Genomic DNA, 19,788 nt, shown 5'->3' with positions numbered 1-19,788 from the left:
GAGTAAAATGCACTAAATTGGGGCGGTAATTGCAAGAGAAGAGTTATCGCCATGTCCTCCAAGGCAATGATCAAATGCTCTATATGGGTTATCACCATAGCGGGGATGTAGGAGAGAGAGAAAGGATGGGATCACGGTCATCCGATTGTACAACTAATTTAATTCTAGCTATATCTCCCGAGCAATGGTCAAATGATCTATGTGGGCTATCATGGCCGGGGTGCAGGAGAGAATCAAAAACGATCGGATGGGCATTCAATTTGTCCTAATGTGCTTGTATCTTTGCCAACTCAGCTTTCTCATTAGAAGAAACTTGGATTAATCACGGGCTATACAATGGTCCATGGCCTTGGTCACAAGCTTTGCCAAATCATAGGACTTCCGGATGGCAAGCATCATTACCTACCAGATGCAGTAATTCTCCCCATCAAGCTTCTGATTTTGAGGAAGAGCTAGTATCATAGGGACCTCACAGTCCATAATAGCTTGAAACTCTATGTCAAGCTTGGAAGACATTGTCACCTGAATAACTTGCACAAAGACACGGGCAGCCCCCTTTGACTCCAAAAATTCAGCTTGCTAGGCTTCCTTTGCTCATCTTGAGCTTGTTTCAACGGCTAGAGGGAGTGAAAACTTAAAATCTGTAACAAAAGGCTGAAAATGCAACCTTTTCTCCTTCACCAATAGCAAAAATCTGCAAAAAATCAGCAACTTTGCCTGTTTCCCATGCTTCTTTGCTCGTCTCAGCCTTGTGTCGATGTGCAGCCCTTCTGCTTGCCCTCGAATGCTGAAAACGTAGCCTTTTATCGCGTTGAAATCTCCTCTTTAGGTTTGCTCACAATCAATCAGCCCTTCTACTCTACTCTCATACAATGTCAGTGTAGCGAACACAGAGGCGTATGACTAGTCTGAAAGAAAGAGAGCAACATGGAGAGAGAGAGAACTCTCGTGTTTCCAGTCCCTCTTCCTCTTTGTTACTGCACTTGGTCGGCTCTTGGAAAGTGGTGCTCCAAAAGGCCCGTTGGCACCCAGTAGGGGACCGCTTGCAGACTAATTCCTTTCAGTTGGAATTGTTGGCAGTATCGAGACTCCTTTCATGGGAAGATAAACATCAGCTCAGACCAAGATTTAATCGCATGGCCCGTTTAGGTGTGACGTCGGTTGCGGATGCTACCCTTGCCACTCGCAATGTCCTCGTATCATTTCGGACTGCTCGGCGACTCTTCAAGATCCCGCGTGGATATCGTGATTTATGGGAGCAGCTTTCGTCGGAGCTTCAGGGTAGGCAACCCTTTCCTGCCTTGGCTGTGGATCGCCCTTGGCAGGATTGGGACCTTGCAGGCCGCTTGAGTCTGGAAAAGGCCTCTACTAATCAGGTGTATCATCTTCTTGTTCAAGATCGCCAATGGCTGGGAGAGAAAGCTAATACTGTTTGGGGACTGCGGAAATCGCTGTCATGGTGGCAGAAAACGCTGATGGAGGGCTGGCTAAATAAGACACCTTTCAAATGCAAGGTTTTTCTTTGGCGGGTCATGATTGGTGGTCTTCCTCTGGCCTCGGCCCTTGCCAAGCGTCGCATCTCGAATGGCAATTGTTTCTTCTGCACCACACCGGCGGAATCGGCTCGACATCGTTTTCTCTCTTGCCCGCTCGCCAAGAATATCTGGTCACTCTTGTCGCACATTTGGCGCGCGGTGGTGGGGTCCTCGCTAACTCCTTTCGACTGGGTTTTTGTGCGGCCGAAGTATCCCGCACCGCCACAGTTGCATGAGAAGATCTTATTTCACTTTTTCAGATATTGGGGATGCTGGCACATTTGGACCACGCGCAATGCTTTTCTCTTTGATTCGGCCTCTAATGTACTGCGACATATTGCCAGGCTTAAAGGGCTCTTGCATTGGCAGCTAGATCTCATCCGACACTCCGACTTGCTCCCTCGGGAGGATTTGCATCCGTGGCATATGGCAATTGCCTCTGGGTCGTTGCCATGATTGGTGTAACCTTTTCAGTGCATTACTACGGGGCTTCCCCACACGTTGGCCTAGGGCCCTCGTGTATCTTGTAATCAGAAAAAAGAGAAAGAGAAAGGAAGAGAAAACCTCTTCACATGATGGCTTTGTGTCATCATGTATCTTGTAATCTTGTAATCCAGTAATCTTGTATTTTTTTCGTAATTAATACAATTACCTTTTACGAAAAAGAGAGAGAGAGAGAGAGAGAGAGAGTAGAACACAGAAATTTGTAGTGAACGAATGTTGCATAAGGAGGCGGATATCTACAAAGGGCCGTGGAAATATACCAGCTAGAGTCTCTTCATTTGCAAACATGACCCCCAGGCTGGGTAGTATAAATAGGCAACTGAGAAAACAATAAAATAATCAGGTTGGCTAGCCTGAAACTGGTTGACAGGTTGTAGGCTGGTCCGACTGCACAACAAATAATAAAATGATAATAAAAAAATTGCGACTGCTGCTTGCATGCCCTGTGGCACCTGCCTGACTGTGTAAATTGCTCCGGCACTGCCCGTTCTGCCCAGAAATGCTGCAAACATACTGGCAACTGCTTGTATCTGTCAGGCCTACTCAGAAATGCATGAATCTGCCTTAAAATAACTGTATAATGCTTGTGCCCACCAAGAGAATGACCAAATCTCTAATAATCCCTAGATGTGACTATGTCACCCTTGTTGATAGACTTCTTTCAGCCCTGGGACTTTGATCCCTAGATGTGACTATGTTACCCCTGTTGCTAGATGTGACTATGTTACCCCTGTTGCTAGAGCCTTGCCAGCCTTAGGACTTTCCAGAAGTCCATTTGTAGACTTCAGTTTGCCAAACATAGGAAACACGGCCAGCATTAATCTCAAACTTGTGGAGCAAGCTTCCAAAGGAACTTGCCTTGCACAATCCCCATGAATCTGTGCACCGTTCTTCTCACAAATAGAGGAATTTCTTGCCATAAATTTATGTGAAAATCACTTTCTCACATTTTCACCACATTATTATGGCTTTTCTTTTAAAAACAAGGATCCTTTAACTTCCAAGAAGAGAGTTCTATTAAATGACACCTCAATGGTAATCACCTTTAAGGTTAAAGAGAAAATACAAATGGCATCACATGACTATGGATAAAACAGAAAACAGAGAGCGATTCTAATTCGTCTAAATATCCTCTAGTGGAACAAATGGAAGTTGTGGATTTTGTCCCATGGCCTCAGATTTGATCCAAAGTCCATGCTGAGGTACAAAACACTTCCATACATGTCTAGATCATGCACAATTGTATTCATAATGGAGTCTTCGAGAATCGATACATGACTATTCCATGTACTTCTAGAAATCTGTTTCAAAGCTCCATTGTAGGCAGCTGTCACTTTATGCTGATGCTCTCACCCACATAGTATGAGGTGGTTGACTCACTCAAATTTGCAACACAATTTCGAACCTTATGTCAAAGATAAAATTAGAGAAGAATTTACCGGACATGGCTTGCTGGGACCTAGTTTGAAGATGCCAGGGTTTTTTAATGTGTTATTCAAATATGGAATTCATGTCCAATCAAGCAATGCTGCTGCTTCTCCACAATTGCTTTTAATCACAAATGACCAAAAATCACCCTGCTTAGTGTGGGGATCTTATGAGCACTGGTTCTTTTGACGTCGGGGAAAACATTTTCCATCTCCTGTAACCAACTCCAGAGAAAGTTTTGATTTGTGAGTTTGATACTTTGAGATGAAATGCTAGTTGAGGGTGTGTTTTGCTTGCTGTGATTTTCAATCAATTATACTAATAGAAACAGGCTGCTTTGTGCATTGGTACTTGTTTCTGTATAGAATCTGTTTTTACTGCAAACAGAAGTCTTTTTAGGATTGGAGAAGTTCAATCCTCTGAAAACTCTCAGTTATTCAATGGGATGTTATGGTTGTTCTGGAAAGCTGGCTGTTCATTTGGAATGATCTTTCAGACATTGCATGTAATTTTGACATGTGGGCACTGGATCCTCCTGTAATCTACTACTACATTGCATGTAATTTTGACTGGCGATCCTCCTGTAATCACACTACATGGTAGTTAGGGGATCTCGCATTTGTATGAAACAGGCATTCAGTTTCTTTATTGTCTAGACATTCCTTTGATACTGCTTCTGTTGATAGGGTGATGTTGAATCGATTGCATCCAAGAATCCAAAGGAGCTGACTGCCCTTTTTGAGCAAATATCTGGATCTGAGGAGTGCAAGAAAGACTATGAAGATTTGGAAGTTCAGAAATCACATGCAGAGGAAAAGTCTGCATTTGCTTATCAGAAAAAGAGGTCTGTAGCAATTGAGAGGAAGCAAAAGAAAGAGCAGAAAGAAGAAGCAGAGAAACACTTGCGTTTACAGGCTGACCTGGTATGGTCCAACCTTGCATGTATTTATGCCTATTCAGTTAGGGTCGTTTCTATCATTCCACTATGCTATGATTTGATAGTTGTTTAAGGAGCTGCATGCATTTAGTTTGCTTTCTTTTTTACTAAGATGATACCTTCATTGTTCTAGCAGTTTTCTTTTGGCTGATTTTGATTGGCAAGATTACTAATCCTAGCCATTAACTTTCTGCTCTCTTGTAAAAAAATTTCAATCCTTTCCGAATCTTCTCTTTTTGGTTCCAGAAAAAAGTGAAGATGGAGTACTATCTTTGGCAAATGTTCACGACGGAAAGGGACGTTGAGAAACTTCAATCTGAGCTGGAAATTGACAAGACAAAACTTAATGAAGTAAATGCAGCACAAGAGCAGATAGAGCTCGAAATTAAAGAAAAGAAGAAAGAGCAATCTGTTTTCACGAAGGATTTATTACTTTGTGAAAAGAAGATTGCAAGGAAAAGGGTGGAACTGGACAAAAAGGTGTGTGACAGTTCAGATGTTCTCCAGTGACCTGTTTTCTGGAACTTGGTGTTATGCTTAAAGACCAGGTCTCATCTGCAATGTCCTGCCTCATTTCATTCATGGACCAGAATGGTTTGAGCTATATGTATGGAGATTTTTAGATCCTCTAGAAAGTCACAGCTGTAGTACTTGTTGCTTTCTAGAAGACATTGTGTCTCTGTTCTGATAGTGTTTAATGTTATCTTATGTCTATTTACATGCAGCATCCTGAAACCTTGAAACTTAAGGAAGAGAGAACGCGAATAACTCAGAAAATAAAAAACTGCGAGAAGGATCTAGAGAAAAAGAAGGAAGAGCAAAAGAAGCAGGGAAAGGAGATTGCAAAACTTCAAAGAGAGCTGCAAGATGTCACAGCTGCTTTGAATGAACTTAATGCCCAGGATAATGAAGGAACTGGCCCACTGCAGCTAGCTGAGAATCAGCTACAAGAATACAATCGGATGTAAGGCTTTCATCTTGCTGTTTTCTTCCAGTTGAGGAGACTAGGATTGTACTTCTTAGTATTCTTTACTGATTGAAATTACAGATTGACTTATTTTTAAATATTGGCTAGTTATGCTTCAGGTGATTTTTACTGTATTGTCCTTTCTGTGTGCTTTCCTTGCATAGCTTGTTGAAATTGTCATGGGCACACTTTTTTTGGCTGTAGCAGCATCTATGAGCCACTGATTGCATCGATACAAGAATTGGGTTTATACCATGTGTTAATCATGTGGTAGAGAAGCATTGCAGTGAAAAAATCCTTGGCAAAGCAATGGCACAGAGAGCTGTTTGACAGATAAGGAGAATCATTGAAGCAGCAAATATCGCAAGGCTATTCTAATGTCTGACAGAATACAGCATGTGGATTAGATAAAAAGATGACTATGCGTACATATCAAAAAGGGATGAAGCTTACTGTGTTTATTTTCAAGTTGTGAGAATTATTTTCTTCTTTATTTCCTGCTTTTAGAGGAGGGGGACGCAATGAAAATCCTGTTGTTTTGCAAGGGTAAAGTAGAACTGAGGAGCACAATAGACTGGCATTAGCTTTGCTTGTCTAATCACCACCCTTTTGTTCATTGTATTTCACACTTCCTCCTGCCTGCCATGCTCTTTCTGTGTGCACACATTGTCTCTCTTTGTAAAATCTACACGCATAAATAGCTTAGTGAGCAATTTTTGACTTCTTTTGAAGATTCATATTTGCACTTAAAGCCTTACTATCTTTATCTTGCTCTCTGAATGCCTTATCTCAATTCTTTTGTCTCATCCTTGGGATATTATAATTTTCAGGACCTGTATAAAATCTTGGAATGGATGTGCAGCTTAATGTTGATCAACGTGTAAAATTGGAGTGGTCCACCCAATTCACTGTTAGGTCTTTTTTGATTGTTTATGCCAAGTTTATTGCAAATTAATGTTTTACTTACTGTTGAGGTATTAGAAAGAGGTTGTGAATGCAAAATGATACTTCCATATCTTGTTTGCGCCACAGGAATACTGTGGATGCTCTTTTTATATGAAACTGTGGAGTTTGACTGTACTAATATACAATGTTTATTTTTGGTCTGGCTGTGCTATTAGCCAAACACTTTTATGCTTATGTATGAGACTGTCTCCTTGTGTCTGCATATGTGTATATGCATCTTTGTATTCTTGCTTCGCATGCATGAAGGATGCATGTGTGCTTATTTGCCTGTGCACTTGTGCAAACAACATTTGTTGGGTGGCTAATTGCAGTAAGGAAGAAGCTGGCACCAAAACAGCGAAGTTGAAACAGGACAAGGAGGTGCTTGATCGACAACAACAGGCAGATGAAGAGGCTCAAAATAATCTCGAGGAAAATCTTCAACAACTTCAGAGCAGAGAGCAAGAACTTGCTTCTCAACAGGAGCAAATGCAGCTACGGCTGAAAAGACTATTAGAAACAGCCACAAAGAATAAAGATGAACTTTCACGCATTCGAGATGAGTTGAGTCAAATGCAAGACAAACACCGGAAGTCAAGGTAATTTGCCTAGGCAGATGCAAATTATGGATTTGTCCAATTTGCTTTCTTACTTTGTCTTTTTCATCACCCAAAACCTGTGTGGTTGTGAAATGAATGTATACCTTTGACATTGTGTGTACAGAACAAAGTATGATAATCTAAAAGCAAAAGTTGATGAAATTGAAAATCAACTCCGTGAAGTGAAGGCAGACAGGCGGGAGAGTGAACGTGATGCAAGACTATCTGAGGCTGTAGAGAGTCTTAAACGCCTGTTCCCAGGGGTTTATGGTCGAATGACAGATCTCTGTCGGCCAATACAAAAAAAGTTCAACCTTTCCATAACCGTAGCCATGGGAAAGTTTATGGATGCTGTCGTGGTTGAAGATGAGCACACTGGCAAAGAATGTATCAAGGCATGCATCCTTCTCTGTTTTCCTATTTTCCATTTTTTTGCTTGCTTACTGTGGTAAATGGACCAGTTACCTTTTGTGTTTATTCTGACATAATTGAGAGTTTTTTAAAACAGTATTTGAAAGAGCAGCGCCTCCCTCCACAGACATTTATCCCTCTTCAGTCAGCTCGTGTGAAGCCTATCCAAGAAAAGTTGCGGACACTTGGAGGGAGTGCGAAATTGGTTTATGATGTTATCCAATATCCTTCTTAGGGTCTTATTGAGCACTTCTTATGATATGCTACTTGTTGTGGTTGATTCTTCAAAGTGTGGCAAGTTTGATCCTGCTCTAGAAAAGGCAGTGTCATTCAGTGTTCCTTTTTTGCCTTAATAATAAACAAGTTTGATCCAGCTCTAGAAAAGGCAGTGCTTTATGCAGTGGGCAATACACTGGTGTGTGATTTTCTAGAAGAAGCAAAAAATTTGGCATGGGGACAAGAACGGTATAAAGGTATATGCTAAGTTTAATAATGGAAAACAGTTTGTTGTTTCTTGGAAGAAGCAAAAAATGGCATGGGGATGAAAATGGTATAGGTGTCTATTGCTGGGATTAACAGTTTGTTGTCTCATTTATGAAATTCTGCCGTCCAGTGGTAACCCTTGATGGGATCCTTTTGTCAAAGTCTGGAACTATGACTGGCGGCATTAGTGGGGGCATGGAAGCTCGTTCTCAAAAATGGGATGACCGTACAATTGAAGGTACAAGAAAAGAACTACCTTTTTTCCATTTGTGGGTGTTCAAAATGTGTTTCTATTCTCTCTTTTAATGACATGGCCAACTATGTGTTTAGTTTCTGCTCAGTCTTTGAAGTTTGTTAATGAATAGCAGCTTTTGGTCTCAGAGAATGTCATGTATTGGGCTTTATCTTCATGGTTCCTGAAAGCATTGTTCAGCTTTCGGCTATAAACTCTTCTGAATGCTTTGTCAGGAACTGCTTGGTTGTGTTTGACTTGATTGTTTCTACAATGTCTCGATTTTCTGAAAGCTTTTATGCATAAGAGTTGCTTGGATGCTCTTTTTTGTGATTCAAAGGGTGAGAGTGGGTGAGGCTGGAAGCCAAAGCACTTTTTATTTTGCTGCCTTGATTTTTAAAATCTACATAGGAGTCACTTGGTATGCTGGTTTTGTGATTGAAAGGCAGAGAAGGGGGTCAAAATACAAATTTTCATTTGTGGATGTGTACATGTCTTAAGGAGATGTAATCTGACCATATGCATGTCAAGCATATTGGCAAATCCCCACACTAGGACAGTATTCTGAATTAAAGTGCTCAGGCCCTCCCTACCGTATCTCTATTTGTAAGATGTATTAAGGCTTGATATTCAGAATCAATTGTGCTAAGTTTATCTTGCTACTAATTTATTAGGGCTAAAGAAGAACAAAGATCGCTATGAGGCGGAGATGGCAGAGCTAGGATCTGTGAGGGAAATGCAAAGTAAAGAAGCTGAAGCAGCTGGAAAAATCACTGGATTAGAGAAGAAAATACAATATGCAGATATTGAAAAGGTAATATCTCTGGAATGTAAATTATTTATTTAATGCTTTGAAGTTCGCTTTGATGAAGGAGTTATGTTTTTTGTATCATTTATGTGCGTAGAAAACAATAGAAGAAAAACTTTCTCAGCTTCGTCATCAAAGGGAAACCATCAAGGGAGAGATCAGCCGCATAGTTCCACAGATTGAAAAGGCAAGTTTGATTGCTCAAATCATGGGGTCTTTTGGATGGATTTTGCAAGTATGAAACTCATCACCAAAATGTTTGAGATTTTTATTGAGGTTTTGCCTCCCTTGGTTTTGGATGCAGCTACGGGAGAATATAGCAAACAGGAAGAAGAATATCGTGAAGCTTGAAAAACGTATCAATGAGATAGTTGATCGAATTTACAAGAATTTTAGTGAGTCTGTTGGAGTTGCAAACATACGTGAGTATGAGGAAAACCAATTAAAAGCTGCTCAAGATGTTGCCGAGAGGAGACTTAGTTTAAGCAATCAAATCTCAAAGCTGAAAAACCAGTAAGTTCGTATTTTTATTTGGGTGATATATGTTAATGTGATCATGGGTCCACAGCTTACTATAGCCAATGATTCACTCAATACTTCTCTAGGCTCCAATACGAACAGAGGAGAGATACGGAAGCACCTTTGAGGAGAATAACAACTGCTCTCGAGGCTTTAAAAGAAGAGCTGGTAAGAGTTCAGAACCAGGAAAATGAAGCAAAAGCAGCCATAGATGCAACCACACAACAGCTGGAGGATATGAAAAAGGAGGCAGAGGGTGCGTTTCCTATAGTTTCAGTCACTTGTTATGATGTTGATTTCTTCCTTACAAATTTTCTAATGAATTTGCAGAAATGAGGTCTAAAGCCGATAGATTTGACAATGAAATACAAGAGTTGAAAAAACAATCTAGCAGTGAAGTTGCAAATGTTGGAAAACTAAAGCGGCAAATAACAGTGAAGGTATGGGTCATATGAATATCATGTTGAAGTATTCCAAATTTGAAATTGATTTTCTTCCAACTGGGATGCCCTCCTATAACTCAGATCACTGCTTGCTGGAATGACTGGCACCACATACATGGCCGATGAAAGGTTTGACCAAAGAAATCAAACAGCCTTTGAAACAAAAGATAGACACATCTGCAACTCGGGACTACCATGTACCCCACATAGAATAAAGGAAACAAGACTGTAAAATGAATAACATTTAGATAAGAACAACATATAATTGGGTAAAATGAAGCTAGAGATTTTATATATCTGCTAGATATAGCAAAGCTGATGAGTGTGGCAAGCTGTGGAGGAAGGAGAGGATCAATATTACCCCATGATGTTCCTCACGGGTCTATCCAACATGTTAAAGTGTTGTTCTAGGCCAATATCATCTATATCCTATGGTGCTGCCTCTAATTGGGATTGGGGCCAGTGGGCTGTGGGCCGTGGCGATGTGATTTGCATCTCTTTGTGGATCTGTCCAAGATGGCTCTGATGATGGATCCATAGGTCTATCTGAGGTGTACTTGTAGTATCTGAGGCAGCTCCAGCTCTGAAAAAGTGCACGAGTGCAGTGACCTACATCTCTAAGGTGCTTTCTTTCATGAAGGCTGCGAGGGATGCTCTCTATGTTGGTGCAACTCCAAAAGGAAGAGTCTTAAGGCAACACTGATTTGGAAAATCCATCACCCTAGATAGTGGTCGAGATCTCTCTCGAATCGATAGTCCAAGCACCCTTTGTGCTCATAGTGCACTGACTCTTGTGTCTTCAGTTCAAGCTGGAGAGGTGACAATTCTAGGGGGGGAGTCTTCTCTATAGTTACCTATTTTTAATGACAATCTGATGTGAAATGAGGAGGAGATGGACGTAGAAGATGCTCTTGGTAGAAAGCAATCTTCGTCCCTAGTGGCTTGGTAGTGTGACGTGTGTCCTTGCCATGTGTAGTTGAATGATATTCATCCTATGACCGTATTTAGCTCCTCTCAACTGAGCTCTAAGAAAAGGTAGTCGAAAATGTACTATAGGGTTTGGGAGATGATACATGGACAGCCCATTAGATTCCAACCATGTGCTCATTTGAACATATTGGCACACACTGTCACCTTGCAATGCTATCTATCTAGATAACTCTAGAACAAGTCTTAAAGAGTGTATCTGTCTGAAGAGGCTTCAAAGTCTAGCTGCGGTAGGCGGTGCTCCCATTTGCACTTGGACTATTGTGTATGGCATTGATGATTTAATGCTAGTCATTTAAGAGATCATCATCACTAGGGGCCTCTCCATCTATTGCAATTTGCCACTCATCCTAAATCTCCCCTCCATCTAATGGTGGCAACTCTAGGCACAATTTATAAGGGCTCCATATAATAGTGTTGATGTAACTGCTGTCATGTGCTTCCAAGGGCACCCTCATCACCACCTTAGTGAGGTTTTATGCACCATGCTTCTACTACAAATGAGGGCTATCCTCAGATGACACATATAGTTCTCTGCTTGAGCCAATTTCTCCCTACAAGTCTTATTTCCCTTTGCATTGTTGTGATATCTTTCTCATGAGGTATGTATGTATGTACATCATGACAAAGAATACAAAAAGGAGTTAAAATGTTATATTTGTGGTAGTTTTTCACACTTAGCTAATAAGTGTCCGAAGAAAGGAAAGTCACAAGTAAATGTTGCTAAGGTTAATATGCATCATCTTAGCGACACCTCTTCCTCCTATGAGTATTCTTCCCATTCTGAAAGTGACAATGAAGACTAATTTCTAGATATAGACTCTTATGTTGAAAGTGAAGACTATACTTTTGACTCCAGCAATAGTAATACGTCATGACATACTGCCAAAACAGATACAGATGACCGATCTACAATAGATGCCTCTACAGAGATAGACACAGAATTCTCAAGTGATACTTCTGAGGATTCCGAAGATGATATTGTGTACCTTGATACATTTGAGCGTGTAAATGCACATTCAGTTCATTTCCCTGGTTGAAAGGATAAAATGGATAAACTATTTGTCGGAGCTACGTCTATTGCCAAAGGAGAATCTTCTTGAAGATGTAAAGGCAAACAAGCAAAGCAAAGTTCCTCAGATTCAGATGACACTGATACCATTTTTCTCTAACCCTTATGATCTTCCTCAACTAGGTACTCTTGGCCGGAGACAGAAGGACAAGCCAATATGTTTGTCCCATACACACTGGATCAAATGCATTAGCCTCGCGCAACAACACAACTTATGCAATCTCTATCCTCTACAACTGCTAACACTCAACAAGGAGCTGATATGATTGAAGCTTTTACTCTAATGCAACAAGAACTGCACTTTCCATGCACAGTTTACAAAATGATTCTTAAAGGACAAAAAGAATTAGCACATGGGACAACTACTATCTCGCAAGAACTGTATAATTTTTCTTCTCCCATGGAATTTCCTACTAAGCCAATAAACCAAATCAGACTATCACAACCCTAGGTACACAAGGTAAATGCTATGACCATTGGTGGCCCTATTTCTATGGTATGTATTCAATTACAGAACATGCCACAGTTTTCATTAAATGTGGATGCTTTATTAGACACATGATCTAGTCTAACTATAGTTCCTTTTGAACTCTTTGTTGCACATTGTATAAAATCTTTCTCTCCAATCATTATTGAGCTCTCAAACAACAAGAAGGTTACATTAATCCATGTAACACAAGCTTTTCTCCAACTTGGCCATGTTAAGGTTCCTATTGAGGTCCAACTAATAAAGCAAATGCGATATGATTTGCTTATACGAACTGACATCTTACAATATTTGGTCCCATATACTTTCTGGACTGATCACTTTACAGTCTTATATAAGGGAAAAAAGACAGAAATGCCCTTGCTACCCAAAATTGGCCAAAGTGTTTACTCCATTACAGAATCTTTACCTCAACATAAGGTTGATGTCCGAGAAAATTGGATTAAAGGAGAAATGCAATTACATGCCCCAGACATCTAGAAGATCAAAGACCATCTTACAACTTTTATGCATGAAGATTTGTTTATGTATAAAGAAAAAAGAGTTTCCTATGCAGTCTCTCTTTCCATATAGCCAAATGCAAAACCCACAAAAACTATTCACTTTGGAATGAAGAAAGAAGATTTCATTTTATGCAAAGAAGAGATTCAGACTCTTCTTGACAAAGGATTAATTGAGCCAACTACTTCATCATGGGATGCCAGGCGTTCTATGTGAACAAGATTCAGAGCAAAATGAAGGAAAGAAAATGATGGTAATAAATTATAAACCTTTGAATAAATATCTTATAGGTCATGGCCATCCTGTGCCACTAAAAGATTTGTTGATAATTAAAAAAAAAGCAAATATTTTTAGTAAATTTGACCTCAAATCGGGTTTTTGGCAACTTCCACTGAATACTGAAGATCGGTACAAAACTGGTTTTTGTGTTCCCCATGGTCACTATCAGTGGACTGTTTTAGCCTTTGGAATCAAAACTGCTCCCACTCAATTTCAAGGATGGACAGATTCCATATTTGCTAAATTTCCATTGTGTCTGGTGTATATTGATGATATACTAATCTTTTCAAAGATTGTCAAAGAGCATATTGAGCATCTCACTCAATTTGCTAAAGCAGTGGAGGATGCAGGAATGGTCCTATCTCCCACAAAGTCAGTGATGTTCCAAACTTCTGTTGAATTTTTAGGTTTGGAACCAAAGCACCATAAAGATCCAAGACCATGTTTTAACAAAAATCTTTGATATACATGAAGAATTTTCCAGTGTAAAACAACTACAACAGTTTTTAGTGTGTTTAAAATGAATTTACTCTTCCACACCTAACATTGCTACTTATTCCAAAGATCTTTATCTATTGCTCCAAAAAGATAATTTTAAATGGAAACCTCTTCATACACTAGTTGCACAAAATATGAAGAATTTGATCAGGCATCTTCACTCTTTTCTATACACTGATGCGTCCGATTCCAGATGGGGAGCCTGTTTATGTGAAGAAGACTCAACTCTTCACCCATGTAGATATACTCAAGGGATATTCAATCATACACGACAAAATTATCCCTTCTACCAAAGAGAGATTTTGGCAATGATCAAAGCTATAAAAGCTTTTAGACTCGTTGTGGAGTTTGTCCCCTTCACTATTCGGACAGACATAAAACATGTACCAAGCTACTTAACCAAAAAGGCCCCTAATGAAATAGGAAACAAACGTCTTTTACGGTGGTCCCTTTTCTTCGATGCCCTTGATGTAACATTTCAACATGTTCTAGGCATCCAAAACACTGTCGCTGATCTTTTGTCCGGACAACCATCATGACACATGGAAATGTCATGTACAATATTCTTCAACATTATTGATTGTACAACATTCCTCTTTCATTAGCAGCCACTACAAAGATGCTTCCTTATCTTTTCACTCTCATGAGTGTGTGCAATACTAAAGCCTATAAATTCCCATGTTGTAATTCATTTGAGACGAGCAATCAACCAGCAATACAAGGTCTTCACACTTGAAGCTTTCATCCATATCATACATCTTTCATGAAGTCTTACTAAGCTCGATATTCCTCTCATGTTCATCCCTTCCATCGGTCTTTTGTATTCAACTTCTGCTTCCGCCATGCTCACTCTGTATACTCAACACACAATTTGTACTATTCCCTATCCCTTCAACATACCATCTAAATGATTGCATGTAGCCAGCCTTTCTTCATCAATGGGTGGGTGGTAATTTCTTGATTACAACGTAATTACAGCACTGGGCATTTATTGCAAAACTGAATATGCCACTACAAAGATGCTTCCTTATCCTTTCACTCTTATGAGTGTGTGCAATACTAAAGCCTATAAATTCCCATGTTGTAATTTATTTGAGACGAGCAATCAACCAGCAATACAAGGTCTTTACACTTGAAGCTTTCATCCATATCATATATCTTTCATGAAGTCTTACTAAGCTCTATATTCCTCTCATGTTCATCCCTTCCACTGGTCTTTTGTGTTCAACTTCCGCTTCCACCATGCTCACTCTGTATACTCAACACACAATTTGTACTATTCTCTATCCCTGATAAGAAATTGAAATAGCTGATACCTGTGGTTTGCGAGATAAAGTATCTGCAACTACATTCTTCTTGCCTTCCACATGCACTATCTGAAAATGAAACATAGATAGGAAATTTGCCCAACGCATGTGTTTCTCTAACAATTTAGCCTGTGTGAGAAAGTATCTAAGTGTTTGATGATCCGTTTGCACAACAAAATCAGCACCAAGCAAATAGTGCTTCCAACTAGTAAGTGCATGGATCATAGCCAATAACTCTTTTTCATAAATTTGGTAAGTCCTTTCAACGACAGAGAGTACTCTATTCTCGTTTTCCACAACTCGGCCATTCTACATTAATACGGCATCAATGCTATATTTCCACGTGCATTACACTGCACTACGAATGGCTTAGATAGATCTGACAAAATAAGTACTGTATCTGTTGTCATTTTCCCCTTCAAACATCTAAATGCTGATATCTCTTTGTCAGTCCATTGCCATTTGACATTCTTCTTTTCAAGTGCATGTAAAGGAGAAGCAATCTCTGCAAAGTGTCTTACAAATCTTTTGTAGTAAGAGCATAGGCCAAGGAAATTGCGGATATCATGAACGGTTTTCAAGTTTGGCCAAGAGACAATTGCTTCTATCTTTGCAGAATCCATCTTCACACCATCTTTAGAAACTATGTGCCTAAGGAAGCGAATCTCTTCCAAAAAGAATTCACTCTTCTTGCCATTATCCTGCACAAAGAAATGAAAATCCTCCTCTACATCACCAATAGAAACCTTGACACTAGGACAGGTAGCATACAAATCACTTGCAGTGTTATTGGCGGCTCTCATACGCCACCCATGCTCTACATCCATAGGCCATCTGTTACTCTCATAAACTCCACGAACTATGAGATTAATCTCTGATCCATGATCCACCAATGCAACATAAGGCACCTGTTTCTCTCCAATCTTTACCATCATCTCTGTAGTTGCCCTAGCCCAATGGCTCCGTGAAAAGTGACTACGCGGTATCAAGACAGGCGCTTTTGCGTCAAACACAGCTTTTTCTAATAAGTTAAAATCAACTTGCCATTCACTTTGCATAAAACAAAAACAAAATAAATTGCACACACCAAACAAATATACTTCCACTAACCTTGCCTTGATGTGTCACGTCATTTTCAGTTCATGGTTTTTTTCCTTTTTGGACTGTTGACTTGCATCTTGGGATTGAGACGTGCGCATTCCATTTCATTACATACACACATATCCACTTTCAGGCACTTTTCTTTTTCCCTTCCTATAATTTGTTATGCTTAAGCTCATTAAAGATTGTAACTAAGTGTTTTCTGTGCTCCTCTTCATTCTTTGAAAAGATAATCATATCATCAAAGAATGTGCCAACGAAACTTTGATAAGGGTAGAAAATTCTATCCATCATCCGGTTAAATGTAGCAGGAGCATTAGTCAATTCAAACGGCATGACTAAAAATTCATAGAGACCAAATGTCATTCTAAAAGCAGTCTTATGGATATCCTTTGGCCTGATTCTGATCTGATGGTACCCACTTTTCAAATCTATCCTACTAAACATTCTTGCTCCCTATAATCGATCAAGAATGTCATCTATCCTTGGAATTAGAAACCTATTATTGATTGTGTTCTTATTCAAGGCTCTGTAGTCAATACACATTTGCCAAGAGCCGTCCTTTTTTTAAACTAGCAACACAGTTGAACAAAACGGAGAACTATTGGGCCAAATTAGTCCCTTCTCTAAAAGCTCATTAACTTGTGTCATAATCTCTTTCTGTTGCGCTGCACTGACCCTGTACGGTGGCCTATTGGGTGGACTAGCCCTTGGAATAAGTTCTATGGTATGATCTTCAGGCCTCTTAGGGGGTAACTCTCCTGGTAACGAATCTAAGAAACAGTCACTGAATTTATCCAAGAAACTTTCATCTAGTACATACACATTACTGTCAACTTCATTAACTTGCTTTGCAAAAACCAAATATGTAGAAATGTGATTTTTCATTACAGAAGTAATTGCAAAAGTAGAAACAACCGGGACAGACTCTCCTTTAATCTTCACATCTAACACACGAGTCTTACCCCTATGTACAAGAGTAATCATTCTATTGTAAATATCGAAGATAGCATGCTTCCTATGGCACCATGGAATACCCAACGGAACATCACAACCCTCTAAAGGCATAATATGGAACTCCTCTGTGTCCACATAGCTCTGAATGTGCATACGGAGTTTGCTAAGAATGCGGGTGACAGGTTCAATATGTCTAGGGCATGCCAAATCAGCCTGTCCAATTGGTCCCATTTCCTCGGGACGTATACCTAGCTTGGCTGCCAATGCCGGTGAGATAAAGTTTGCACGAGCTCCAGGATTAAAGAAAATAAGCACTGTGGAATATCTGATCCTTCCCCAAGCTCAGCACAGTTCTGTAGCATCATCAGCTGATTGATCTCCCACAATATCAGACACTAAGCCAATGCTGGGATTCTTTTTACTTGGCGCATCTTTATCCTCCACATCTTTAGAAGATTGATGTGGGCACTTAGAAGCAATATGGCCTTTTTATTCACATATAAAGCATTTCCGAGCCATCATTAAAGCCTTCCTTTCTTTAAACGATTTGCCAAAAAGTGGTCTCTTCTGTCCTTTGCCCTGTTTAAAAGAAGTGTGAGGTTGTTGCTGAAATCTTTTCTTTCAAAAAGACTTCTTTGTAAAGCTGGTCTTGTCTAGAAATTGCTTCTTCTTCTTGCCAGGATCCTGCTTAAACTAAGAATCCTTCTTTTTAGTGCCTTCAAAGTTGTCAGCTTTTCCTTTCAACAATGCATTTGCCACACTAGCATTTTCAATTAATTGTACCATATTTGTAACCCTAGTCTTGGTACAATAATCCTTGATGGCTTGGGGGAAACCGCAACAATACTTTTCAATTTGTTCTAATAGGGGCACTGCCCTATAAGAACTCACAGGCAAAAGTGCTTCCCAAAATTTCTTATTGTACTCTTCTAAATCCGTACAATTTGCCGCGTCCAATTTATGCCATGCAGTCATGACATCTACTTCAAACGTGTTAGTTAACCATGAGGTTGCAAACAACTATTTAAAATGGACCCAAGTGGCAGGTGCATATCCTTGCATCAACAGTATGTTCCACCACTGCAAAGCATTACCTTTCAAAAAAGTTGCAGCCTTCCGTACCTTGGAAGTGTCAGTAAAATTCCCTCTAGTGTAAGCTGCATCAAACTGCTGTATAAATGTCAAAGCTTTTAGCTCATCTTGCATACCACTGAAGGTTTCAAACTTTAATGCTTGACCACTCTCTTTATAGTCTTTAGGCTTTGCACTTTTTTATGTCAGGTTGTCGTAGACAGGTGGTTGTAAAAAGGGGAGTCCCTTAGGTGCATTATCAACATTCATTTCACCTGTCTTAGTTGCTATATGCCCACTAGGCTGAAAATAAACCAGCCGCTGCATTTTGTACTCCAAGCATCAAATAAGGACTCTGCAAAGTCTGATAATTGGGTTGTAGACCAATATTAGCATAAAGTGGGTTCACTGCCTCAATAGGCATCATTCTTGGTGGCCCTCTAGGCAAGTATCCCTGATAACCCGTAGGTAATCCACCCATTGTTTGAAAAACTGACCCACCACCAAAGTAACCAGGATAAGTAGCAAATTGAGGAGGAATAGTTTGATGTGCCACTTGTGGATAATTGCCTTGACCATTCACTCCTTGATCTTGTGCTTGTGCTGCTTGTTGAATTGGACTTGTCTCCATGTTTGGTGTCTTTTCCACATGCTCACGCACATTAGAGGTTTGCCTTTTTGAGTGCTCCATGATATGATGTGATGACTCAGCTTGAGAATCCTCATTATGTGACCTAAAAAAATTTTGCATCTGAGTATGGGCCGCTAGGTTTTCACCAGCAAGCATCTCCCTAGAGATGGTAGGTAGAGTGGGCTGCACTCCACCTGGGACTTTTATCACTGTATAGGAGGGGGGGCGTTTGGCTCTTGACAGAGGGCAGCAAGATGAGGGGATAGCTGTCCTTTCAAGGAAGAGGATCCGAGTGATTGGCCTTCAAGGGAAGACATGACGACTGGACCCTTTTGTCTTTTGGCAGGAGCTCAGGAAGTGGCACCTCTGGATTTGGGAGGGCAGGTTACTTGATGAGCTGGAGTGGGATTTGAGAGAGTGGCTATGGCCAGTCATGGCGGTCGCCAAGAAGCCACCAAGGTTCCTGGCATATACCGCCAGGATTGGTAGACACGTACTAATGCAGGAGGATATAGATTGGGCGTCGTCATGAAGCAAGCTCTGGGCGGAGCACAGCATCATGGAGCCTTTTCGACGGACCTTTTGGCGTCGTCGATGGGATAGCTGGAGGTCGAGGTGGGTATCGTATTTTTTATGGATGGTGGCACATGGAGGCTTGGCGGTGGGAAGCTGGCTTGCCTAGATGTAAGGAGGGGGGTTGTAAGCGTGGCATACAACAGTCTTTGGAAACCCCAAAGCACTGCCTTTGGTCATGTGAGGTGATGCAGCTTGTGTGGAGAGGAGCATGTTGCATCCTTTGTCGTATTGCACCCAGCCTTGGATGTATCTCATGGGGAGCTTTCTGTTGGCAGGTGCTCAGCTAGGGCCGTCACCTTTTGTATGAGGCTAGGATGTAGAACACGATATTCATTATCGAGGGAGGGTCGTGTGCAGTGGTCGGTTTGGAGGCTCTATCCATCCGCGAGGTATTGGAGCCCACAACAGATTGCTCTGAGGTGTGGGAGATCATAGGGAGTCTTACTGGTTGGCATATCTGGAAGGTGCGGTGTCAGAAGGCTTTCGGCGGAGAGAGACTTTCAGTGCAAC

At 40.5% G+C, this 19,788-nt stretch overlaps 1 protein-coding gene across 3 annotated transcripts in view; it reads left to right on the top strand.

The window, feature by feature from the left end:
* Positions 1-19,788, top strand: part of TTN8 (Structural maintenance of chromosomes (SMC) family protein) — a 44,181-nt gene that overhangs the window by 9,971 nt on the left and 14,422 nt on the right. For all 3 annotated transcript variants that reach the window (XM_087681450.1, XM_087681451.1, XM_087681449.1), the window contains exons 2-14: positions 4,154-4,390; positions 4,651-4,884; positions 5,130-5,368; positions 6,649-6,915; positions 7,040-7,310; positions 7,424-7,548; positions 7,690-7,799; positions 7,940-8,047; positions 8,716-8,855; positions 8,947-9,036; positions 9,154-9,362; positions 9,455-9,624; positions 9,699-9,808. In XM_087681450.1, coding sequence (XP_087537576.1) covers positions 4,154-4,390; positions 4,651-4,884; positions 5,130-5,368; positions 6,649-6,915; positions 7,040-7,310; positions 7,424-7,548; positions 7,690-7,799; positions 7,940-8,047; positions 8,716-8,855; positions 8,947-9,036; positions 9,154-9,362; positions 9,455-9,624; positions 9,699-9,808 — 2,310 coding nt within the window. The remainder of the gene's footprint in view (positions 1-4,153; positions 4,391-4,650; positions 4,885-5,129; positions 5,369-6,648; positions 6,916-7,039; positions 7,311-7,423; positions 7,549-7,689; positions 7,800-7,939; positions 8,048-8,715; positions 8,856-8,946; positions 9,037-9,153; positions 9,363-9,454; positions 9,625-9,698; positions 9,809-19,788) is intronic.

This window comes from Lygodium microphyllum, chromosome 7 (genome assembly GCF_053477565.2).
Source record: "Lygodium microphyllum isolate KBCC chromosome 7, Lygodium_microphyllum_v1.1.10, whole genome shotgun sequence".
Taxonomy (NCBI): Eukaryota; Viridiplantae; Streptophyta; class Polypodiopsida; order Schizaeales; family Lygodiaceae; genus Lygodium; species Lygodium microphyllum.
This window is presented reverse-complemented; position numbering and strand designations above follow the sequence as displayed.